This window comes from Miscanthus floridulus, chromosome 17, assembly GCF_019320115.1.
Source record: "Miscanthus floridulus cultivar M001 chromosome 17, ASM1932011v1, whole genome shotgun sequence".
Taxonomy (NCBI): domain Eukaryota; kingdom Viridiplantae; phylum Streptophyta; class Magnoliopsida; order Poales; family Poaceae; genus Miscanthus; species Miscanthus floridulus.
The window spans coordinates 96,198,757-96,219,705 of NC_089596.1; the positions used below are offsets into that span (position 1 = coordinate 96,198,757).

Sequence of the window (20,949 nt, forward strand, 5' to 3'; positions counted from 1 at the left end):
AAAATAGGCAATAAGAGGGCAAATGGAACAAAACGACAAAACAATATCCATGCATATGCAATACTTTGTAAGTAAATCTAGTTGCTTGTCAAGCTTGATCCAAGGTTAAGCTTCTTCATACGCTTTTCGGCGGTTATCTTAACCATGTTAGACAAGCCCTATATGCATTGCCAAAAAATTAAACATGTTGTATATTACAATGAATGCAAGGGACAACACAAGCTCAATTTTTAGTGAAGTTGCTAAAGTCAAGTACATTGAGCTCATTCCGCAATCTATAAAATGTAGCCTCATATAGCGGTTTAGTGAAGATATCCGCTAATTGATCTTCGGTTCCTACACCTTCTAGTGATATATCATTTTTAGCAACATGATCTCTTAGAAAGTGGTGGCGGATATCTATGTGCTTGGTGCGAGAGTGTTGAACCAGATTATTTGCAAGTTTTACCGCACTTTCATTGTCGCACAAAAGAGGTACTTTTTCTAGAACTACACCATAATCTAGCAAAGTTTGTTTCATGTATAAAATTTGTGCACAACAAGCACCCACGGCAATGTATTCCGTTTTGGTGGTGGACAAAGCCACACTATTTTGTTTTTTGAAGGACCAAGACACAAGTGATCTACCAAGCAAATGGCACCATCCAGATGTGCTCTTTCTATCCACTTTGCATCCAGCATAATCCAAATCGGAATAGCCAACTAATTCAAATATAGCTCCTTTGGAATACCAAAGACCAATGCTTGGTGTGTGCTTAAGATACCTAAGGATTTTTTTACGGCAATTAAATGTGTTTTCTTAGGCTAGCTTGAAATCTAGCACACATACACACACTAAACATGATGTCGGGCCTAGATGCGGTTAAATATAACAAGCTACCAATCATAGAACGGTAGAGAGTTTGATCAACCGGGTTACCTCCCTCATCTAGGTCGAGATGTCCATTGGTAGGCATTGGTATTTTGATTGGCTTACATTCATCCATCTTGAATCTCTTGAGAAGATCTTTTGTGTATTTCTCTTGGGAGATAAAGATGCCTTCTTTCATTTGCTTGACTTGAAAACTAGGAAAGAATGTAAGCTCATCAATCATAGACATCTCAAACTCCTTCGACATCAATTCACCAAATTCTTTGCATGAGTCTTTATTTGATGATCCAAAGATGATATCATCAACATACACTTGACAAATGAAGATATGCCCATCAAGCTTCTTAGTAAATAGTGTGGTGTCGACCTTCCCAATGGTGAAGCCCTTCTCAATAAGGAAGTCCCGAAGACGCTTATACCAAGCTCTTGGGGCTTGCTTAAGCCCATATAGTGCCTTGGACAACCTATAAACATGATTAGGATATGTAGGATCTTCAAACTCGGGAGGTTGATCAACATAGACTAGTTCATTAATAAAGCCATTTAAAAATGCACTTTTCACATCCATTTGATATAGTTTCATTTCATAATGTGATGCATATGCAATAAGGATAAGGATGGCTTCTAATCTTGCAACAGTTGCAAAGGTCTCTCCAAAATCCAAACCTTCAACTTAAGAGAACCCCTTTGCAACTAGTCTTGCCTTGTTCCTCACAACAACACCTTGATCATCTTACTTGTTGCGGAATACCTACTTTGTTCCAATGACTCTCGCACCTTTTGGTCGCTCTTCAAGAGTCCAAACTTCATTGCGAGTGAAGTTGTTCAACTCTTCATGCATGGCATTGATCCAATCCGGATCTTTGAGAGCCTCTTCTATCTTGGTAGGCTCATAGCAAGAGACAAAAGAGTGATAAGCAATAAATGAAGTAAGTTTTTGAGATCGAGTCATTACACCCTTTGATGGACTCCCTATGATGATGATCTTGTGGATGATCTTGTAGGAGAGGTGTATTTCTTCTATTGACCACTTAAGGAGGAGGTTGTGGAGCATCAACATCTTGTGCTTATACCACCATTTACTCATGGGAGATATGAGTATCTTCATTTTCTACTCTTCCATCTTTCTCACCATCTTGTGACACACTTGATGAAGAAGGTTGATCAATGACTTGTACATCATCTTCATCATCTTTTGGCTTGATGTCTCCCACCGGAATATTCTTCATAGCCTCCCTCAATGGTTCATCACCTACATCATCAAGATTCTCATGTGCTCTTTGGGAGCCGTTAGATTCATCAAATTCCACATCATATGTTTCTTTAACCAAGCCGGTGGCATGATTAAATACTCTATATGCTTTGGACTTTGATGAGTAACCAACAAGAAAACCAATATCACAACGTCTTTGGAACTTCTCTAGGTGTTGCTGCTTCTTGTAGATGGAGCATTTACAACCAAACACCCTAAAGAAGGAGACGTCCGGCTTTTTCCCATTGAGCAACTTATAAGGAGTCTTGCCAAGGAACTTTTGAAGGAATAGGCGGTTGGATGCATAACATGCGGTGTTGATTGCTTCCGCCCATAGAGCTTCAGGGGTGTTATACTCATCTAGCATTGTCCTTGCAAGAGTGATCAAAGTCCAGTTCTTTCTCTCAACTACACCATTTTGTTGAGGAGTATAAGTTGCGGAGACTTCATGCTTGATCCCAACTTCATCACAATAGGCTTCAATGTTTGTGTTGTCAAATTCTTTACCATTGTCAGTTCTTATCTTCTTGAGCTTCACTTCAAATTCATTTTGAGCTCTCTTGGCAAACTTCTTGAAGCAAGATGCAACTTCGGATTTGTCATGAAGGAAGAATACCCATGTATACCTTGAATAGTCATCAACAATCACAAGACAATAGAGATTTCCTCCCAAACTCTTATATGTTGTTGGTCCAAATAAATCCATGTATAGGAGCTCTAGCACTCTTGTGGTTGACATGAAAGTTTTGGTTGGATGAGTATTTGCAACTTGCTTGCTGGCTTGACATGCATTACAAAGCTTGTCCTTCTCAAACTTCACATCCTTCAACCCTCTCACTAAATCATTTTTCATAAGCTTCTTGAGTGAGCTCATCCTAACATGAGCAAGTCTTCTATGCCATAGCCACCCAAGTGTTGTTTTGGTGAATAGGCAAGTCTTCAAATTTGCATCTTCGGAGGTGAAGTCCACTAGATATAAGTTGTTGTATCTAAATCCATTGAATATCACTTGATTGTCATCTTCCTTAGATACAACAACCTCCTTCTCGGTGAACAAGCATTGGAAGCCAAGATCACACAATTGTCCAACAGATAGCAAGTTGAAGCTCAATGAAGCAACATATAGCACATTTGAGATGGAATGATCATTTGATATTGCCACTTACCCAATCCTTTAACCTTGCCCTTTGAGTTATCTCTAAATATTATTTTCTCTTGTCCATCTACCTCTTCATCTAGTGAGGTGAACATACGAGGATCACCGGTCATATGTTGAGTGCAACCACTATCAATAACCCAATGACTTCCATCGGTCTTGTAGTTCACCTACACATAAGAGATTTAAGCTTTAGGAATCCAAGCTTGTTGAGGGCCCTTCACCTTCTCAATAAGTGACTTAGCCACCCAAATCTTCTTAGGCCTATTCTTGTTAGGGGACCTAAGAACATGACTTTCATCTTTCTACTAGAGTCCTTTCTAAGCATGTAGTGAGCATGGAATGCAAAGGGTCTAGCATGCTTGGCCAAGGGTTGTGGCGGTGGAGTTTGACACTCATGAGCAAAGTGACCTTCTTGTCCACACTCAAAACATCTCTTTGGCTTTGGCTTTGGCTTTGATTGTTGTTGTTGAACTTGAGCCTTCTTCTTCTCTATACTTGCCACATATCCAATGCCACTTCTATCCATCTTTATGACGGTGTTTATGAGTAGCTCACTTTAGAGATGCTTGCCTCTAGCAAACTTGCTCAATCCAATCTTGAGATGCTCTTTCTCCAACTTGAGCTTCTTATTTTCTTTCTTTAGAGCATCATCTTTCTTCTCTTTTTTGAGCTTCTTGTTTTCTTCTTTGAGCTTCTCATTCTTAAGAATCAACTCTTTGTCATGATCAAGAGTTTCTAGCACAATGGTGTTGTGGTTTTTCATTTCTTCAAGATCTTTCATGAGCTTCTCATTTGTGTTCTTGAGCTTGACATATTCATCATAGTCATTGCACTCAACCACTTGCTTGCCTTTGCCACTAGATCCTTGCTCAATGCTCTCATCAATTAAATCATCACATGATGTAGCTATATCAATCTTAACAACATGGTTAGTAGCATCATGTGGCTCATTTGGTAGAAATTCTTAAGCAATGACAAGAGTATCATGATTGACCTTAAAAGTTGTATACTCATCTTTTAGCTTGTTGTGACTAGTGATGAGCTCATTGTGCACCCACTCAAGTTTATCATGTTTATCTTTAAGCTCTTTCTTAGAAGATTTGAGCTCTTTGAGTTTGGATGATATAGCATCATTAGTTTCTCTAAGCTCATCATTAGCCTTTTCCAATGTATCGTACTTAGCTAAGAGTGAATCATTTTTAGCATCAATCTTTTCATTTGTAGCTCTACTCTTTCTAATAATCTTAGTATATTTTCTTAGTATTTTGATAAGATCATCATATGTAGGTGAATCATCATCATCGCTATCGCTATTATCATCACTAGCTTGCTCATCATCACTACTATCATCATTCTTAGTTACCTTACGTTCACCCTTGGCCATAAGGCATAGGTGTGTAGAGGATGATGGCGATGGTGGCGGTGAAGATATAAGATCAATAGCAATGGCGGCCACCTTCTCATTGTCACTATCATCATCGGATGATCCACTTGATGAATCAATGTCCGTGAGCCAATCACCGACAATGTAGACCTTTCCACTCTTCTTCTTCTTGTAGAAGTCCCTCTTTTTGCCATATCTCTTCTTGTATGGCTTGTTCTTTTTCTTCTCATCTCCATCTTCATTGCTTGAGTCATCTTTCTTGCCCTTGTTCTTGTTCTTGAACTTGTCTTTCTTGGGCTTTGTGCATTGATGAGCTAGATGGCCAAGTTCGCCACAATTGTAGCAATCCATCTCGGAGATTGACTTTCTTCTTGAGCTAGTGAAGAACTTCTTCTTCTTGCCGTCAAACTTGATGCCACTCTTGTTTAGCTTCTTTAGCATCTTGGCGGTCTTCTTCACCATGAGAGCAAGACTTTCTTCATCATCTTTTTCATCACTTGAGCTCTCATACTCAAGTCTTACTTTGCCCTTATCTTGGCTAGCTTTGAATGCTAAGTCCTTCTCTTTCTTCTTTGTAGAGGATGAGCCATCTTGTGACGTGATGTGCATGTACATCTCATGAGCATTGATCTTTCCCAAGATTTGTGTCGGTGTAGCGGCAGAAAGATCACCTTGATGTAGCACGGTCACAATGTGCCCATATTTGTCAATGGGGAGGACACTCAAGATCTTTCTCACAACGTCGGATGGTGACATTTGAGTAAGTCTAAGCCCATTGACTTCCTCTACAAGAATATTTAAATGAGAATACATCTCATTAGCACTTTCTTTGGGAAGTATTTCAAATAAATTTAGCTTTTTAATCACAAGATGATAGTGTTCCTCACGTTCACTCTTGGTTCCCTCATGGAGCGCACAAACGTCCGACCATAGTGCATGGGCGTCTTTGTGGTTCCTTACACGATTGAACACATCTTTGCAAAGGCCTCTAAAGATAGTGTTGCGAGCCTTTGCATTCCATTTTTCATAATTAACCTCATCGCCTTGTAGGTTAGTAGCATCCCGAGGTTTTGGGAAGCCTTATGAGGCGGCTCTAAGAATACCAACGTCTAGAGCTTCTAAGTACGCCTCTATGTGGATTTTCCAATATGGAAAGTCATCTTCCTCAAAGATAGGAGGAGGTCCATCCCCGTGAGACATCTTGCTCTAAGCGGTTAAGCTTAAAAATATGAGCACGAGGCTCTGATACCAATTGAAAGGATCAAGATGCCTAAGAGGGGGGGTGAATTGGGCGGCGTTCGGTCGAGTCCAGTAAGGTTCTAGTAAGGGTTTAATATGACCGGACGCATCCGGTCAGTGGTGACCAGACCCTGCCAGCGTCCGGTCAACACATTTTCACTGGTTCGCGGGTTGAACTGACCGGAGCGTCCGGTCAGTACGATCGGAGCGTCCGGTCACCCCGTAGAAGCTCATAACGGTTCATTTTTCAGTCTGCCTTATAAATAGAAGCTCCACTCGTGTGTGGAGTTACTTTTGCTCATTCCAACAGCTGAGAAACACGTTTGTGAGTGCCAAGAAGAGTAAGGTCCTAGTGAGGTGATTGAGATTTGAGAATCCAAGAGAGTAGCCTCATTAGTGAATCAAGAGTAGCCAAGTGTGCATCCATCTTCTCATTAGGCTTCGTGTGGTCAAGTGAGAGTTCGTGCATGTTACTCTTGGTGATCGCCATCACCTAGACGGCTTGGTGGTGATTAGGAGCTTAGTGATCACCCGGCGGAGCTTATGGGTGACCCAACTCAAGTTGTGAGCGGCTTTGGGTGATTCGCCGTGATGGAGTATCGAAGAATCAACCCATAGAGAGCACTTGATCCTTGCGCGGATCAAGGGGGAGCTACACCCTTGCGCGGGTGCTCCAACGAGGACTAGTGGGGAGTGGTGACTCTCCGATACCTCGGTAAAACATCGCCGTGTTCCTCTCTCTCTCTATTTACTTCGAGCATTTACTTTGAGCAATTCAATACTTGTCTTTACATTCATAAAATTGCCTTGCTAGAGTAAGTTTGGAACATAGGTTACAAGTCCGTTGTGCGTTAGATTAATAGATACACTTTCCTAGGCACAAGGGGTTAATTGGGCTAACCGTAGGATTTGATTATTGCAAGAAAATTTAGAATTAGCCTAATTCACCCTCCTCTTGGGCATCTTGATCCTTTCAAATGGCTAATTCATTATCGTGTTCGATGCATCATTGGAACGGGCAGGATACACTCCCTACAGCTCTGTATATCTGGACACAAGTAGAGTTAGTTAGAGAGAATGCGAGGCACAAGTACATGGAGTACACGGACTGTCTTGACGTCCTAACACAGCACCAGGTTATGCTCTCTTTACTATCACACATGTGTCTTATTCGATGTACACTATATCACAACCTAACTCAATTTTGAAATGTTCAGGTGCATTGGTGTCCTTAGGATGCTCTGGAGCTCCAGAACTATCTGAGCCCTATCAATAGGGATGAGTCAGACGAGTATCGCTGCAACATCCCTCTTATTTTCTTCCATGTGGTCGAGATTCACTTGCCCATCAGGGTTTGCAAGCAGTTTGGAAGAATGATAGGCTACCCACCACCGCTTTACTCCAACTAAGAATTGCACGGGTGCGTTATCGATTAATAACAAAGCTACAATTTAGAGGTGTGTATGGTACAACTAACAATCGTTTTGTTATAGGTATGACCGCAGGAAGAGGTATAAGACCAAGGATTGACGTATGACACACAACGCGTACATCCAGTTGTGGCAGACGAGGGACCGATAGTCGGTCGATACGGGTCCCCCACACGACTAGCACACCTTCGACAAGTACCTACGGTGGCTTTACAGGTCTATGAGGACACATATCAAGCCCCCGTACACTGAGGAGGCGATTGACGAGGATGATGGCGAAGATGTGATCAAAGATGTGTACGACGTTGCCACTAGGGATGATACACAACTACAGAGAGCCCCGCTTTAAAGATACGTGGTAAGATACTCGAATGGTATAATTTGTTATCCATTTGGTATTAAGTATGTGCACTAAAACTGTTCAACCACGTTTCTGTATCCAGGCGACATAATTGTCAGGGTTGTCCAACGATGCAGTGTTTCGGCTTCACGAGTCTAGAGGACAGGGGCCAGGCGTTCTCGAGGCTTTTTGTGGTGGTAAACATAAATTTGTTCGTTCTGAAAATGTTTTTTAGTGTATATGCGTTTGGAAAATACACTAACTTTAACGTCTATTTATACAGAAGGTGAAGTAGAGCTGCGGGAAGCTAGCTCAGAAGTTGAGCTGCATAGACACTCCTTGGGTGGAACCCGATTACCCGGCGCGGTCGGGTGGCACGTCTTCTAGCTCTTTGAGGACACCAGCCGGTTCTTCTCAGGCGGTGACAGGTGCCGCTTCTGCTGTGCGTACACCACCACATTATAGCGCTGGGAAGGACCCTACAAATGAGGACGACGATGACCCCTCGGGCTTCCGCATACAATACCACTAGTGGGACCCTTGGTAGCAGGATGAGATCGGTATGTCTCAGCATGGTGATACCCCGCTTGGTACCCAAAGAGCCTCACATGTAGTAACAAAGATAGTTTCTTTAAATATGTAGGCTCTATGAACTAACGATCATAAAGAATATAAGTAATCGTGCATATCATATACCTGCAGGGTACGAGCCGTACGCACCGGCAACGTGACCATACCGACATTAGCTACACTCCCAATGTGTTGCCTATAAATTCAAAGAGACAGAGACGTCCGATGGTTTCTTACGCTCCTAGGACTTAGTTGGTTATGTCGAACTTACGTCGAACGAATATTGTCATCCGAAACTTGCAGACTTAGTTGGTTATGTCAAACTTATGTTGAGCTTATGTCGAACTAATACAAATGTTATGTGACAACTTGTCAATTTGCGCACGGACTTTATTTATTTGCTTCATATTCGTTTCAATGCGTCACCGCACTTGTAGTTGTTCAGCTCCCGTTCAATTGCAATTGAAGCTGGTCGGCTTCGGTCTACGTCCAGGTCCTGCCGCGCCGTGGGTCTTGGCGCGTCAGTGCCGCGCTAAGATCGATGGCGTGATAGACCATGCCACGTCACCGGTCAGCGCCCCGGTCGTCGCCACGTCACCCCCTCGACGCGCCACCATGCATGGCGCGGCACAGTTGTTTCGTCGCACCAGAGAAACAGGCGCGACCAAAAGTGTTAGTTTTGAAAAAAAAAATAAAACAGTGTTAGATTTAAAATTAGTTTACAAAAAGTGTTAAAAATAAAAAAAAATCCCACTTGTGTATGGATGCGGCAGGGGTTCGGACTTTTTTTCAATCTACGTGAAAATATCTTTTTAAGCCGGAATACCCCTGAGCTATTTGGCCACCGCGAAGAGTTTTTTTTTCATCCGAATATACGATATACGACTTCCATCCGGTAACCAACAAGCACGGCCATAATGTTTTCTTCATGTATAGTTAGTAAATGCTTCTACGTCGTGAGTAACCTTTGTCCATGCACTAAAAATAAATTCTGAACTTTTTTAGCGGTGCTGAATTTTCATGGCACAAACCGCTATTTATTAGCTACTAACAGAATAAAATCAGCTAATAGCTTTTTACTGGCAGGGCTATTAGCTGTTCGTTAGTGTACTTAACTTAGTAAGGACCAGCTAATAGCTTTTTAATAGCTAAATAGTTTATTTTGAGTTATTTGTCCTGTTCGTTCGAACTTATTGTTGAAACTGGCTGGAAAATACTGTTCTGGCTGAAATATTATGAGAGAAAAACAATGTTCCGGCTGAAAAAAGAAGCCGAACAAGCAAAATTTCAGACCAGCCGAACGAGACCATTAGCCAAAGAATAATATTTTTCTGTCACAATAAATCAGCTTCAGCAGATTTATCAGCCACATAAATCATCAACTGAACAGTAATTGGACTATTAGCTGTGATGTTTGAATTTGTTGGAGCTAAGCTATTAGTTGGACTATATTAGCTGTGATATTTCGATTTGCTGCAGCTAAGCTATTAGTTGTATATTACTCAAAGCATCCAAACGGGACCTAAGTCCTTGTTTAGTTCGCGAAATTTGGATTTTGGGGTTACTGTAGTAACTTCGTTTTTATTTGGCAAATAGTGTTCAAACATGAACTAATTAGGCTCAAAACGTTCGTCTCGTAATTTCCCACCAAACTGTGCAATTAGTTTTTTTTTTCGTCTACATTTAATGCTCCATGCACGGACCGCAAACATTCAATGTGACAGGTACTGTAGCAACTTTTTGGAAGTTGAGGTGTAACTAAACAAGGGCTTAAGTCCTTCCTTTGAAAAATGCTGGAATCCGATAAACATGACAACCTATAACTAGCAAAAAAAACCCAACGAAAGACGGGAGCACCATCTTTTTGCTCAAGACAAGAAAGAACGGCACCAACACAAGCAGCCGCCTGCCGGGGGAAGAGAGAAATATTTCTAGCTGCTTCTTTCTCTTCAAGAAAACGTCAGCAACACACAGGCACACAGCTCCTCCTTCTCATAAATAGCGGCGGGCCTTCGTCGCCTCCCAGGCCAAAATTCCCCTCCCCCCTCCTCGCCGCCGGCGCCGTCTCTGCCTCCCCCTCCGCCAGCCATGGCCGCCGCGGGTCCCGGGCTCTACTCCGAGATCGGGAAGAAGGCCAGAGGTTCGTCCTCTTGGATTTGGGCTTCTGCTTCTGTCATTTGCGCTTAATTGTTTCAGCTCGTGGGTTGTTAATATTGTTTGGTTGTTGTCGCGGTGCTTTTTTCCTCGTGCGTCCGCAGATCTCCTGTACAAGGACTACCACACGGACCAGAAGTTCACGCTCACCACCTACGCCGCCAACGGAGCTGTGAGTTTCCAGTCTCCGGTGCTTGTTTTTGTGATATCGCCTTGTTACTTTTTGGCCTCGATTTGGCATGATGCTAGTAGGTACGCTTTTCGTGGTGTCGGTGGAGTTTAGGTCGCTAAGGACTTTGTCGCGGCCCGATTTTAGTTGTCAAGGCAAGATTTGCTTGTGCGTGTTGTTGGCAACTTGGGGCAGACTTTAGCTGTACTGCGTTTGATATTGATGCTGCAGTTATAATTTTTTTTTTGCCTTGTTTCTGCATGGATATTTGCTTAAGTATTTGGCGTGATCTGGTTGGGGAGGCGATGTATATTGCATTGTCCGGTGGTTCTGGCTTTAGATTTAGAGCGGATTGGCTTGAGTAACCTGAGATTTGGATGTAGAGAATGTAGTAACAGGCTATTAGCTCATGCGATGACTAGTGGACGGTTTAATCTTTGTATGGATAATATTGAGGGTGTTTGCCACATTTACTCTTGGTGGATCTTTTTTCTGTAGATTTAGTCCATGCAAGTGCAATGCTTACCAGTGGTGCAGTATGTGTCCTAGTGAATAGTGATGCAGTAGATATGGCAGCTGTTGTGGCAGTTTGAAAGCTACTTCTGCTTTCCAGTGCTTGTTTTACTAGATTTTTTTTTTCTGCTGCTTCAGTGAATTTGTTCTGGATTTCCTCATGAGTCATGACTCATGACTCAGTGGGCATGTCGTGCAATCTATGTGGTTACATAGAGTACAACTTTTTAGAACAAGATTGGTAACATAGAGTACAACTTTTAGAACAAGATATTGTGGTGTGGTTGCAATCTTATGATGCATGTGGGCTTGAATTTGGCTAGACAATCCTTAAATTAGCTTATGTATGTGGGCCTATGCCTTGTGGGGGTGGAAATTCACTTGAGCTGTGACATGCCCTTTGGCCATTGACTTGCCTGATTTACTTACTGCTGTTTATTAGGGAACTTGAGCTGACATGTCCATTGGCCATTGACTTGTTTGATTCACTTACTGCTGTTTATTAGTGAACTTGAACACATTGTGGATTGCCTTTGCTAACTACTCCTATGTCTTTGAATGAGCTATAGACCAGTTATTCAGTTTCATGTCCACTCCCCAGTTTCTTATATATGCCACCTTACTAGGGTATGCTTGATGTCAGATAACTGTTAATTATTTTTATCTTATATATACTGGTGGGTGCTTCAGGTAGTTGCGCATGTCAGTTGTCATGCTGCAAGTCTGCAACTGCATTTATGTACTAATTCATATAGATCTATGTCTTCGTTGTGATGTTTTTTGTCAATCTAATTCTTTTGGATAGTGATTTCTGTACAATCTGATATTTTTCCAGCAAAGCGGTGTTAATTATGGTTACTTATGCTGTGGTAGGCCATTACTGCTGCAAGCACAAGGAAAGATGAAGCTATCTTTAATGAAATCCAGAGCCAGCTGAAGCACAACAATGTGACTGTGGATGTGAAAGCAACTTCAGAATCAAATGTAAGTGGAAATGTCTGTTATTACTCGTCTATTACCACACCATTCACTAATTTCAATCTTCCCGTAACAGTTGCACTGTTTTCTTGTAAAATAATACATGGTTTTCCTTTTCATCAGTTGATAACTACAATCACAGTTCACGAACTGGGCACACCAGGCCTGAAGGGAATTTTATGCATTCCTTTCCCATACCAGAAATCTGCAAAGGTATATGTTCCTTTCTTTTTCTAGGTCAAGCAACTTTTGTACTGGATTCAGACTCCAATTCAATCTCTTTTCTCTTTTGTGGTTTTAGGCTGAACTCCAGTACTTGCACCACCATGCTGGTGTTGCTGCAAGTGTTGGCCTAAATGCAAACCCTGTTGTTAACCTTTCTGGTGTATTCGGAACTAAAACTATTGCTGTTGGCGCTGATGCTTCCTATGATACTTCATCTGGGGACTTGACCAAATACAATGCTGGACTGAGCTACACTACTTCTGACTTTGTTGCTGCAGCAACTCTGTAAGTAGTTTGTTCCAATGCTTAACATTTTCTGTTTGTAACTGTTATTTGTGTCCTACGGATCACATCTGCCCGTAGCACCAATGATATCTCTAGGGAATTTATAAAGTAGAAAAATTGTGCATGTCAAAGTGCATACCTTGTTTCTGCTTCTTGTACTGTCCTCCGCGGGATGTATCTTTTAGTAGCACATGTTGTGACAAATGTGCGGCTGGCATAAATAATTCTGGTTATGACATTAAGCTGATTCTGCATTTCAGGAACCACAAAGGAGACAACATTGCTGCTTCCTACTACCACTTGGTGAGTCCAACCACAGCTGTTGGAGGAGAGCTGAGCCACAGCTTCTCGACCAATGGGAACACCATCACCTTTGGGACGCAGCATGCCCTGGACCCCCTGACCACTGTGAAGGCACGCTTCAACAACTACGGCATGGCAAGTGCACTGATCCAACACGAGTGGAGGCCCAAGTCATTGGTCACCCTCTCTGCGGAGGTGGACACCAAGGCAATTGAGAAGAGCTCCAAGGTTGGGTTCTCCCTGGTCCTCAAGCCCTGAGGGTCACCAGCTCCTGCTTTTGGGATGTTAGGTTAATTTTTTTTTATATATATCAGCAGCTGGAGTCCAGCAAACTGAACTTGTCAACTTTGGTGCTGATCCCACAAACCCAATTCGTTGCTTGTTACCGTGCCCTAAACTACCTGAGAGGTTTCTGTTACAATTTACGTCGTGCTTCTGACTATTTTTGCCATTCACGGGCTCTTGGTGGAAAATTATGCAATTTGTCTACTATTGGGTGGTGTTGTTTGGCTCACCCCTTGAATTTGGAGAATGTCCAGTATGGCTCACCAGTCACCAATATCTCTCAGATTTTAACTATTTGATTGATTGCTTCTTTTTTCATACAAATCGCAACTGCCTCATGCCTCGTGTTGCTGAAGCTCTACTTCATGGATTCATTGATCAATCTTGATGTCGTTCTCGAGCTCCTTACGATAATTCTTGTTGCTTGCTGAGTCTGTGATTTGGCAGAGAAGATACCGAACAGACAACATGCAGGTGGCTGTGATTTGGCAGGCAGATACGGAACAAACAGGAAATGCACCTGGATTTTCCATGGATTAACCTTTGCTGATCAAGTGGAGCGTGTGAAAGGGAAACTGGCAGTTGGAAATTTTGAAATTTACATTGCACAAACAAAACTATTGCAGAGAAGACATGTTGCCAAACCCATTCCAGCCATCCAACCCCTCGCCATCATCGTAGCACGCGGCGATCTCTCCATGGAACCCAGCATTCCGTGCGTGGTCGCCGCCGCCGCCTGACGAGAAGAGATCGCACATGTCCGGAGGCGCCTCTCCCTGGAAGAAGTTGTGGTACTCATAGGCGTCTCCTGGTCCAGCAAGATGAGCAGGCGCAGCAGCCTCCATGTCCCTGACGCCCTCCTCGGCGTCGGAGTTCTTCTCGACCAGCTGCCTGAACATGGACGACTTGAGCAGGAGGCTGAGCGCGGTGGAGGAGCCTCTCCTCCTCATGCCGCTACCGGCACCGGGAGACACCATGGACATGGAGGCGTCCTGGCCGCCGCCGCCGCCCGGCGGCGCGGCGCCGTGGTCCAGCAGGAACGGGTTGCCACGTGGGAGCATCTGGGCCGTCTCTGCCGGGTGGAGGAGCTGGTCGGCCGGAGCCGCCTGCATCACGCGAGCCTCCGGGTTGAAGGTGGCCGGAGCACCGCTGGGTTTCAGCCATGTGATGTAGGACCTCAGGTCGAAGTTGGTGACCGCGTTCACGCCTTTGTACTCTATCGCCGCGATGTCGTATGCGCGGGCGGCCTCTTCTTGAGTGCCTGGATCGGAGCAGGTTTATTTTTTTTTAATTACTGTCAGTGATGAACTGATGATAGTGGTGTTTGGGTGACAAGTTGTGTGCTTTGTTTTTGTTAGAGAGAAGGTAAAAATTATGCTCACTGTATGTTCCTAGGTAGAGGTACTTGTTCCCGAAAACGCACCCGATTCTAGCTTCCCATCTCCCGTTCTGATGATGTCTGAATGGAACATTTGTGCATTGTCTGATGAAACTTTGGGGCTATGAATTTTTGGAGACATTGAATCATTTTATGTTTGCTGCCAGAAATATACCTGGCAACCCCTCTGTACTTGGACACTCCTCTTGAAAAGCCACTGCTCTTCCTGTGGTCAAGATAAACTTATTTCAGAATTTGAACTGTAATGGTTTCAGTCCTCTAAAAATGATTTTCTTTTCAGGGACAATAAGCACCTCCTCAGTGATGCAAGGTACTCTTCCTTTGTGAGGTTCTCCATTATCTTCAGCTCCTTCTCATAGTCCATGACCTGAGAGACATACGAACTCAGCCAAGTCACTAGCACAGTCATGTGCAAAATACATGCCAAAATTCAGTGTGGTTCACTTGCAAACCGGATCGATGTGTCACTAGCTAGTTAGTCACTTGCTTTACAGGACAGTGAAAACGTTCCAAGGCTATACCGGGAAGTTTGTGTAGGTGGTGGGCCCCCAGTACTTGAGAGCAGCAAGGTCGTAGGCTCTGGCAGCAGCCTCCTCCTCATCGTAAGCTCCCAGATAGACTGTTCGTGATGATCAAGCAACCGTAAGTACTCCTATATATCCAGCATTTGATCAGATCATCTGCTGTCTTAATTTTATTATTATTTGTTCCTGAAACCGAAAGGAACCCCTGATAGATGTTCCAGATCGAGAACACCTACCCTGTTTGCCCTTCTTCCGCTGCGTCGGATTCCACGAGTTCTTGTCCCACAGATGCGCCTCAAAACGACCTGTCCATCGATGCCTGCAACAAACACTTGCAGCTTAGCTACAAGCTTTCTTATCACCAAGAAGTACATGCATGCATGCTGTCCATGTCCAAACTTGCAGACTCGAAGGAAGTCGTGCTAGTTTGCTTGTATGTGAGTGTGAGGTGAGCTAGCGGAGCTACCTGCTGACCCCACGGAACCTGGAGCTCCTCTTGACGGTGATGCTGGGCAGCGGCTTGCCAATGCCGCCTCCGGCGATGGGCGCGAGCAGAGGCGGCTCCCTCCTCCTCCTCCTCACCACCACCTGATGATGCCCCCCCTCGCCGCGTTCCGGCGCGCCGCCGATGACCACGCCAGGTGCCGTCGACGACGACGGCTCCGGGTAGAAGCTCTCGATCTCGCTCTTCACCAGCATCATGCCGCTGTTCTCCATCAATCCCCTGCCGCCACTCCGCTCGTCGTCCCGTCCGCCCTGCTCAACGACGTACGGCACCTTCCAGCAATGCAGCACCGAACGAACGAAACGAAACGAACGGGCAAGCTCAAAATGTGCTGCTGCTTCTGCTGCTGCGACGCGGTGAGACGCCAGAACCCGCCGGTGCGGCGCGCCTTATGTAGGCAGCCGCGCTACTTGCCTCGCCGGTGACAGGCTTTGTCACCCGGTTTTGTCCGCAGGTGAGCGCGCGACAAGGCGTTGATGGTTCCCACGCCGCCACGGGCCAAGCCCCGTCTGTCTCCACTATGCCGCTTTGTCCTCGCTCGCTTTTGGAAACATCGAGTTGAGCTGCAGCGCTCCTTTGTCAGGTGGTGGCTGCGAGACGGGCTGCGCGCGCGCGCTGCTCGATCGATGCAGGCGTGCGCGTGCGTGTGTTTTTTACGGTTTCCCTGACAGCATATTTGCGTTTCCAACATGCTGCAACAAGGAGGCAAAGTATCATTCCGTTTCCCCCGGGTGAGTATGGTTTTGACGCCGCGTGAGGGCTACTTTTTCAGTCAATGCATAATATTTTTCTCTTACAACAAATCAGTCAATAATATTTTTAAGCATAAGCTATGGCTGAAAATACTTTTATGACTAAAAGTACTATTGATTAATTTATTATAAGAGAAAAATATTGTTCGTTCACTGGAAAAAAAAAATACGGCTTATCCACCGAACGAACATGCAATGATAGCGGCAAACCGATCTGAGAAACCCGTGCAGGGGTTTTGGCTGGGCTAAGCTTGTCCGCGCTTGCACGACGCGCCCAGGCGTCTTGTACGGTTGACCGGGCGGGTGAGCTAGGTCTTGTTTAGTGCTAAAAAGTTTTTCTAAAAAATGCTATAGTAGTCATTACATCGAATCTTACGATACATATATGGAGCATTAAATGTAGATGAAAAAAACTATTTGCACGGTTTGGTTGGAAATCACGAGACGAACGTTTTGAGCCTAATTAGTCCATAATTAAATATTAATTGCCAAATAAAAACAAAAGCACTACAGTAGCCAAATTCTCAAATTTCATCTAGCTAAACACAGCCTACCAGTGAGGGGGTGACACACTCGTCCTTAGAATATTTGGTTGAGCTCAACAACAGCAACTGCTCTTATCATTTGCTACTAGGATCCGCCATCCTGCGTTTGGTCGGACCAGACCAGGGAGGGCCAACCAACTCGGCAACTCCGCCGGACGTTATAGGCAGGCAGCAGGGCTGGCACGGTCCGCCGCGCCGACGCCGTCGCGTTCGCGTACGTGATGTAATTAAAGCCTGATTTAGTTCCTAAAAATTTTCATCCCAAACTATCACATCAAATCTTGTGACACATACATGAAGTATTAAATATAGACAAAAAAAAAACTAATTGCACAGTTTGGTTGGAAATCGCGAGACGAATGTTTTAAGACTAATTAGTCCATGATTAGCCATAAGTGCTACAGTACTAACATGCGCTAATGATAAATTAACTAGGCTTAATAAATTCGTCTCGCAGTTTTCAGGCGAGCTATGTAATTAGTTTTTTTATTAGTATCCAAAAATCTCTTCCGACATCCCTGAAATATCCGATGTGACATCCAAAAATTTTCATTTTACGAACTAAACAAAGCCTAAAAAGAGTATTTGGAGAGTTTTTTTCCAAGTAGTATGTGTGGTAGAGGAGTGGCACGAACTCCTCCCGGTGCCGTCCAATCTTCGTTGGTGTGCTGTGCTGATCAACGGCCTAAGGTGTGCCAAGATGGGTACAATGCACTTGAGTACTTTTGTTTCGTTAGCAGACTCATGAATCCATGTGCTTCTATTAGCTTCACCATGACCCCCTGAGATGTGGAAGCCCATCACACCATCTTTCACTGAGAATAAGGGCTCGTTTGGCACGGCTCCCGTCGGCTCCGGCTCCACTACTATAGCGCTACTGTAGCACAGAGCTGGAGGAGCCCGAAATCGTGGCTTCTCCGGCTCCTCCTCTTCTCAGTTCATTTTCTGCCTCGGTTTCTGAAACGGCTCCTGCTACAATGCCCAAACAGTGTCGCTACAGTGCGCGCGGAGAAGGAGCCGGAGCACCCAGGAGCTACGCCAAAGAGGGCCTAAGTCCACGCGGTTCGGACTAACACCTAAAGAAATATGGAATTACCTCGACAGTTTAAGTTACTACTCAAGAATATGTATTTCCTTGGAGGTTTTTTTCAACCCCTAAGGTAATGATAACTTCGAATTGAATTTTGCCCCTCAAGAAAATTATTGTCCGCTAAAGATATTCCATTTTATGGTAGCAATTCTCTAATCACCAAAACTAAAGGAATTTATTAAAAATAAGCCCTCTCACTAAGTTGATGATCAAGCCTTGGTCATTTTTGTGAGAGTTAACGGTCAGATTTTATGATGTAATCATAGTCAACAAAGAGCAATCCTAATGCTAGGTAAAAAACTATCGGTGGTTCTAGCGCTCTATTTCAACAATGTAGACCTAATCAGCATGACGATGACCAGGTGCAGACAGATGGCACACAAGAGATTGCGTAGCATAGTTGCTAATGCATAGGGGACGACGATGTAGATGCAACGGTGAGGAGACACACGGGTAGTGTTGTTGCGACCCAATGAGGCGACAAAGCAACAACCTAGTTGCTCAGAGAACATATGCATAGTACTCGATAATGGATGTGTCACATGAGTCGAGTGGATCACGCACAATTGATCGATCAAACCAAGTATGCGTGAGGTGAGATGATGATGGAAGAAGTCGACAAAGGTGTCCTGCTATATATTTTGTGGTGATGACGAACCGACGGTAAATTTGTGTGGTTGCGACCGTGATGGCTAAGAAGCGATGCAGGAAGGTATCGTTCGACATCACGTGCCTAGCTGAAAGGTCCTAATGGCTAGAGGGGGGTGAATAGCCTATAAAAAATTCTACAACAACACTTAAGCCAAATTGTTAGACAATTATGAGGCGAAGCAAGTGTTGTGCTAGCCTACTAAAAATGTAAGCCACCTATCCATGATTCTAGTTACTATGATCTTTATTTCACACAAGGGCTAGATCACTACTCTCTAAGTTAGTGTGATCTCAAAGACTAACTAAAATGCCTTACTAACTAAACTAACAAGACACAAGCTAGCTCTCAAAACTAGTTACACTAAAGAACTTAGCTATACTAGAATGTAAATACAAAAAAGATAGTGAGGGTTATACCGTCGTGCCAAGAGATGATCAATCAATCACAATGAATACCAAATGAATTCCTTGGAGACAATGAAGATAAGATTTTTCATCGATGTTCACTTGCTTGATGGCAAACTACGTCCCGGTTGTAGCGATTCACCCACTTGGAGGTTCACACGCTAATAGGCATCACACGCCTAACCCATAATCGGGTCCTGCACAACCAACACAAGATGGGGATCCACAAGCTATGAGCAATCCACTAGAATACCTTTTAGCTCTCCGCCTGCGTTCGTTCGGTAGTGATGTACGCTGACGTCGGTAGGGTTTGTGCGAGTAGAGAGGCAAAGTGTTGACCGGACTCTGGGGCGTTGAAAGTGCAATCAAGCCTTAATTGTGGGTTTTGGTGATAATGACCACACAATTAGAGAATTAATGAGATTTATCAAGATGACAAGTAGGGAATTTATATTCGAGGATGCTACACGAAACAGAGGTGCCCCCAATTATATATGTAGATGGCTTCAAACTCAAAGGAGGTTTAAATTCTTTTATATATTGAATTTGAGTATAGAAAAAGTCGTACTATAAAGGGGGACACAATGCTTAAGTTAATATGTGCTACCAAGTGCTCAAACAACCACAAACATCCTCAGATTCACAATCAAGACAGTCTACACTTCATTATTACCCTTGCTGTCTTGCGGGTGCGAGCTCCAACTCGCCCGACCCCTTTGGGTGCGAGCTTCGACTCGTCCGACCCCTTGGGTGCGGGCTTCGTTTCGCCTGATCCCTTGGTCGCGGGCTTCGACTCGCTCGACCCCAAGGCCGAGGGCTCCGTCTCACCCGACCCCTTGGTCATGGGCTCCGACTCACCCGACCCCAAGGTCGAGGGCTCCGTCTCGCCCGACCCCTTGGTCGCGGGCTCCGTCTCACTCGACCCCTTGGTCAAGGGTGCCTCACCCGACCTCAAGGCCACGGGCTCTATCTCACCCGATTCCTTGGGTGTAGTGACCGTTGGGGGCTAAGAGGTATATATACCTTTCCATTTCCTCCCCAATGGCTATCTACGATTTAAAGTGACCGTTGGGGCTGAGGGTATATATATACCTTTCCCCTTCCTTTTCAACGGTAACCAACCTGCTCTCTTCTTGCTTACTTCAGCATGCCCAAAAATAGAGTAGGAGCTCTCTCTCTCTCTCACTGCATTGTTGACCTAAAGCCCTCAAGCAAATCCATTGATTTCTCCATCAATCCTTGAGGGAAAAGGGTCCACAACTTGATTAGAGAGCAACTTCATTGATTCCTAAATTCTAAAGAGCACTTGGTTCACGTTTTAGCCGGAGGTTATATTTGTTACTCTTGGAGCTTAGCTCTTAGCCGGCTAGAGCGTCGCCTGTGGAGCTTGCCAACTTGTGTGGCAGCCCTAGGAGGTTTGTAACCACCTCTTACATCAAGTAAAATCACCCCTCATCTCAAGAGTTTACTCTCTTGACTTGAGAACGAGGTAGGGTTGCAAATCCCTAAGCCTTAGTGGCATACCTCAATAACATGGACATAGGCAAGCCTTGGTGGTGAGCTGAACCACGGAATAAATCCTTATGTCATCTTGTGCTTGTGTTGCTACACTTGTGTACTTATTGTTGTTGGGGTGATTTCTAGGATTGAGGCCGATCATCTTATGTGTGGTGTTCTCACCACTTTCAGCTATCGATCTGTGATCTACTACCCTATAGGAAGCTAAGAAATTTACCCGATCTAAATTTTGTTGGGTAGATTTTGAACTATAAACTAATATCTCCTATAGGTGCGGTAGTGCCGTGGATGAATTTGGCCTCGGTTTGAGTTGAATTTTTATAGGCCTATTCACCCCTCTAGGTGTACCAGTGATCTTACAAGTGGTATCAGAGCTAGGTTACCTCGTGTGCACTTCACGGCA

At 44.3% G+C, this 20,949-nt stretch overlaps 1 protein-coding gene and 1 pseudogene across 1 annotated transcript; one reads left to right on the forward strand and one right to left on the reverse strand.

Annotated features, from left to right (window-relative positions):
* The first annotated feature begins 10,128 nt into the window (after positions 1–10,128).
* Positions 10,129–13,362, forward strand: LOC136516543 (mitochondrial outer membrane protein porin 2-like). Its single transcript, XM_066509959.1, has 6 exons — positions 10,129–10,385; positions 10,504–10,571; positions 11,955–12,065; positions 12,183–12,272; positions 12,361–12,569; positions 12,830–13,362. Exons 1-6 carry the CDS (start codon positions 10,334–10,336, stop codon positions 13,128–13,130), a joined length of 831 nt encoding a protein of 276 aa, XP_066366056.1. The 5' UTR covers positions 10,129–10,333; the 3' UTR covers positions 13,131–13,362.
* A 341-nt stretch (positions 13,363–13,703) lies between these two features.
* LOC136518882 (AP2-like ethylene-responsive transcription factor AIL5) lies at positions 13,704–15,797 on the reverse strand (annotated as a pseudogene).
* Positions 15,798–20,949: the final 5,152 nt, after the last annotated feature.

Coding starts and splice junctions, on each gene's coding strand:
- LOC136516543 (XM_066509959.1), top strand. CDS start 10,334: ATGGCCGCCGCGGGTCCCGGGCTCTACTCCGAGATCGGGAAGAAGGCC. Junction 12,066..12,182: donor AAGCAACTTCAGAATCAAAT/GTAAGTGGAAAT, acceptor CCTTTTCATCAG/TTGATAACTACAATCACAGT. Junction 12,570..12,829: donor TTTGTTGCTGCAGCAACTCT/GTAAGTAGTTTG, acceptor TCTGCATTTCAG/GAACCACAAAGGAGACAACA.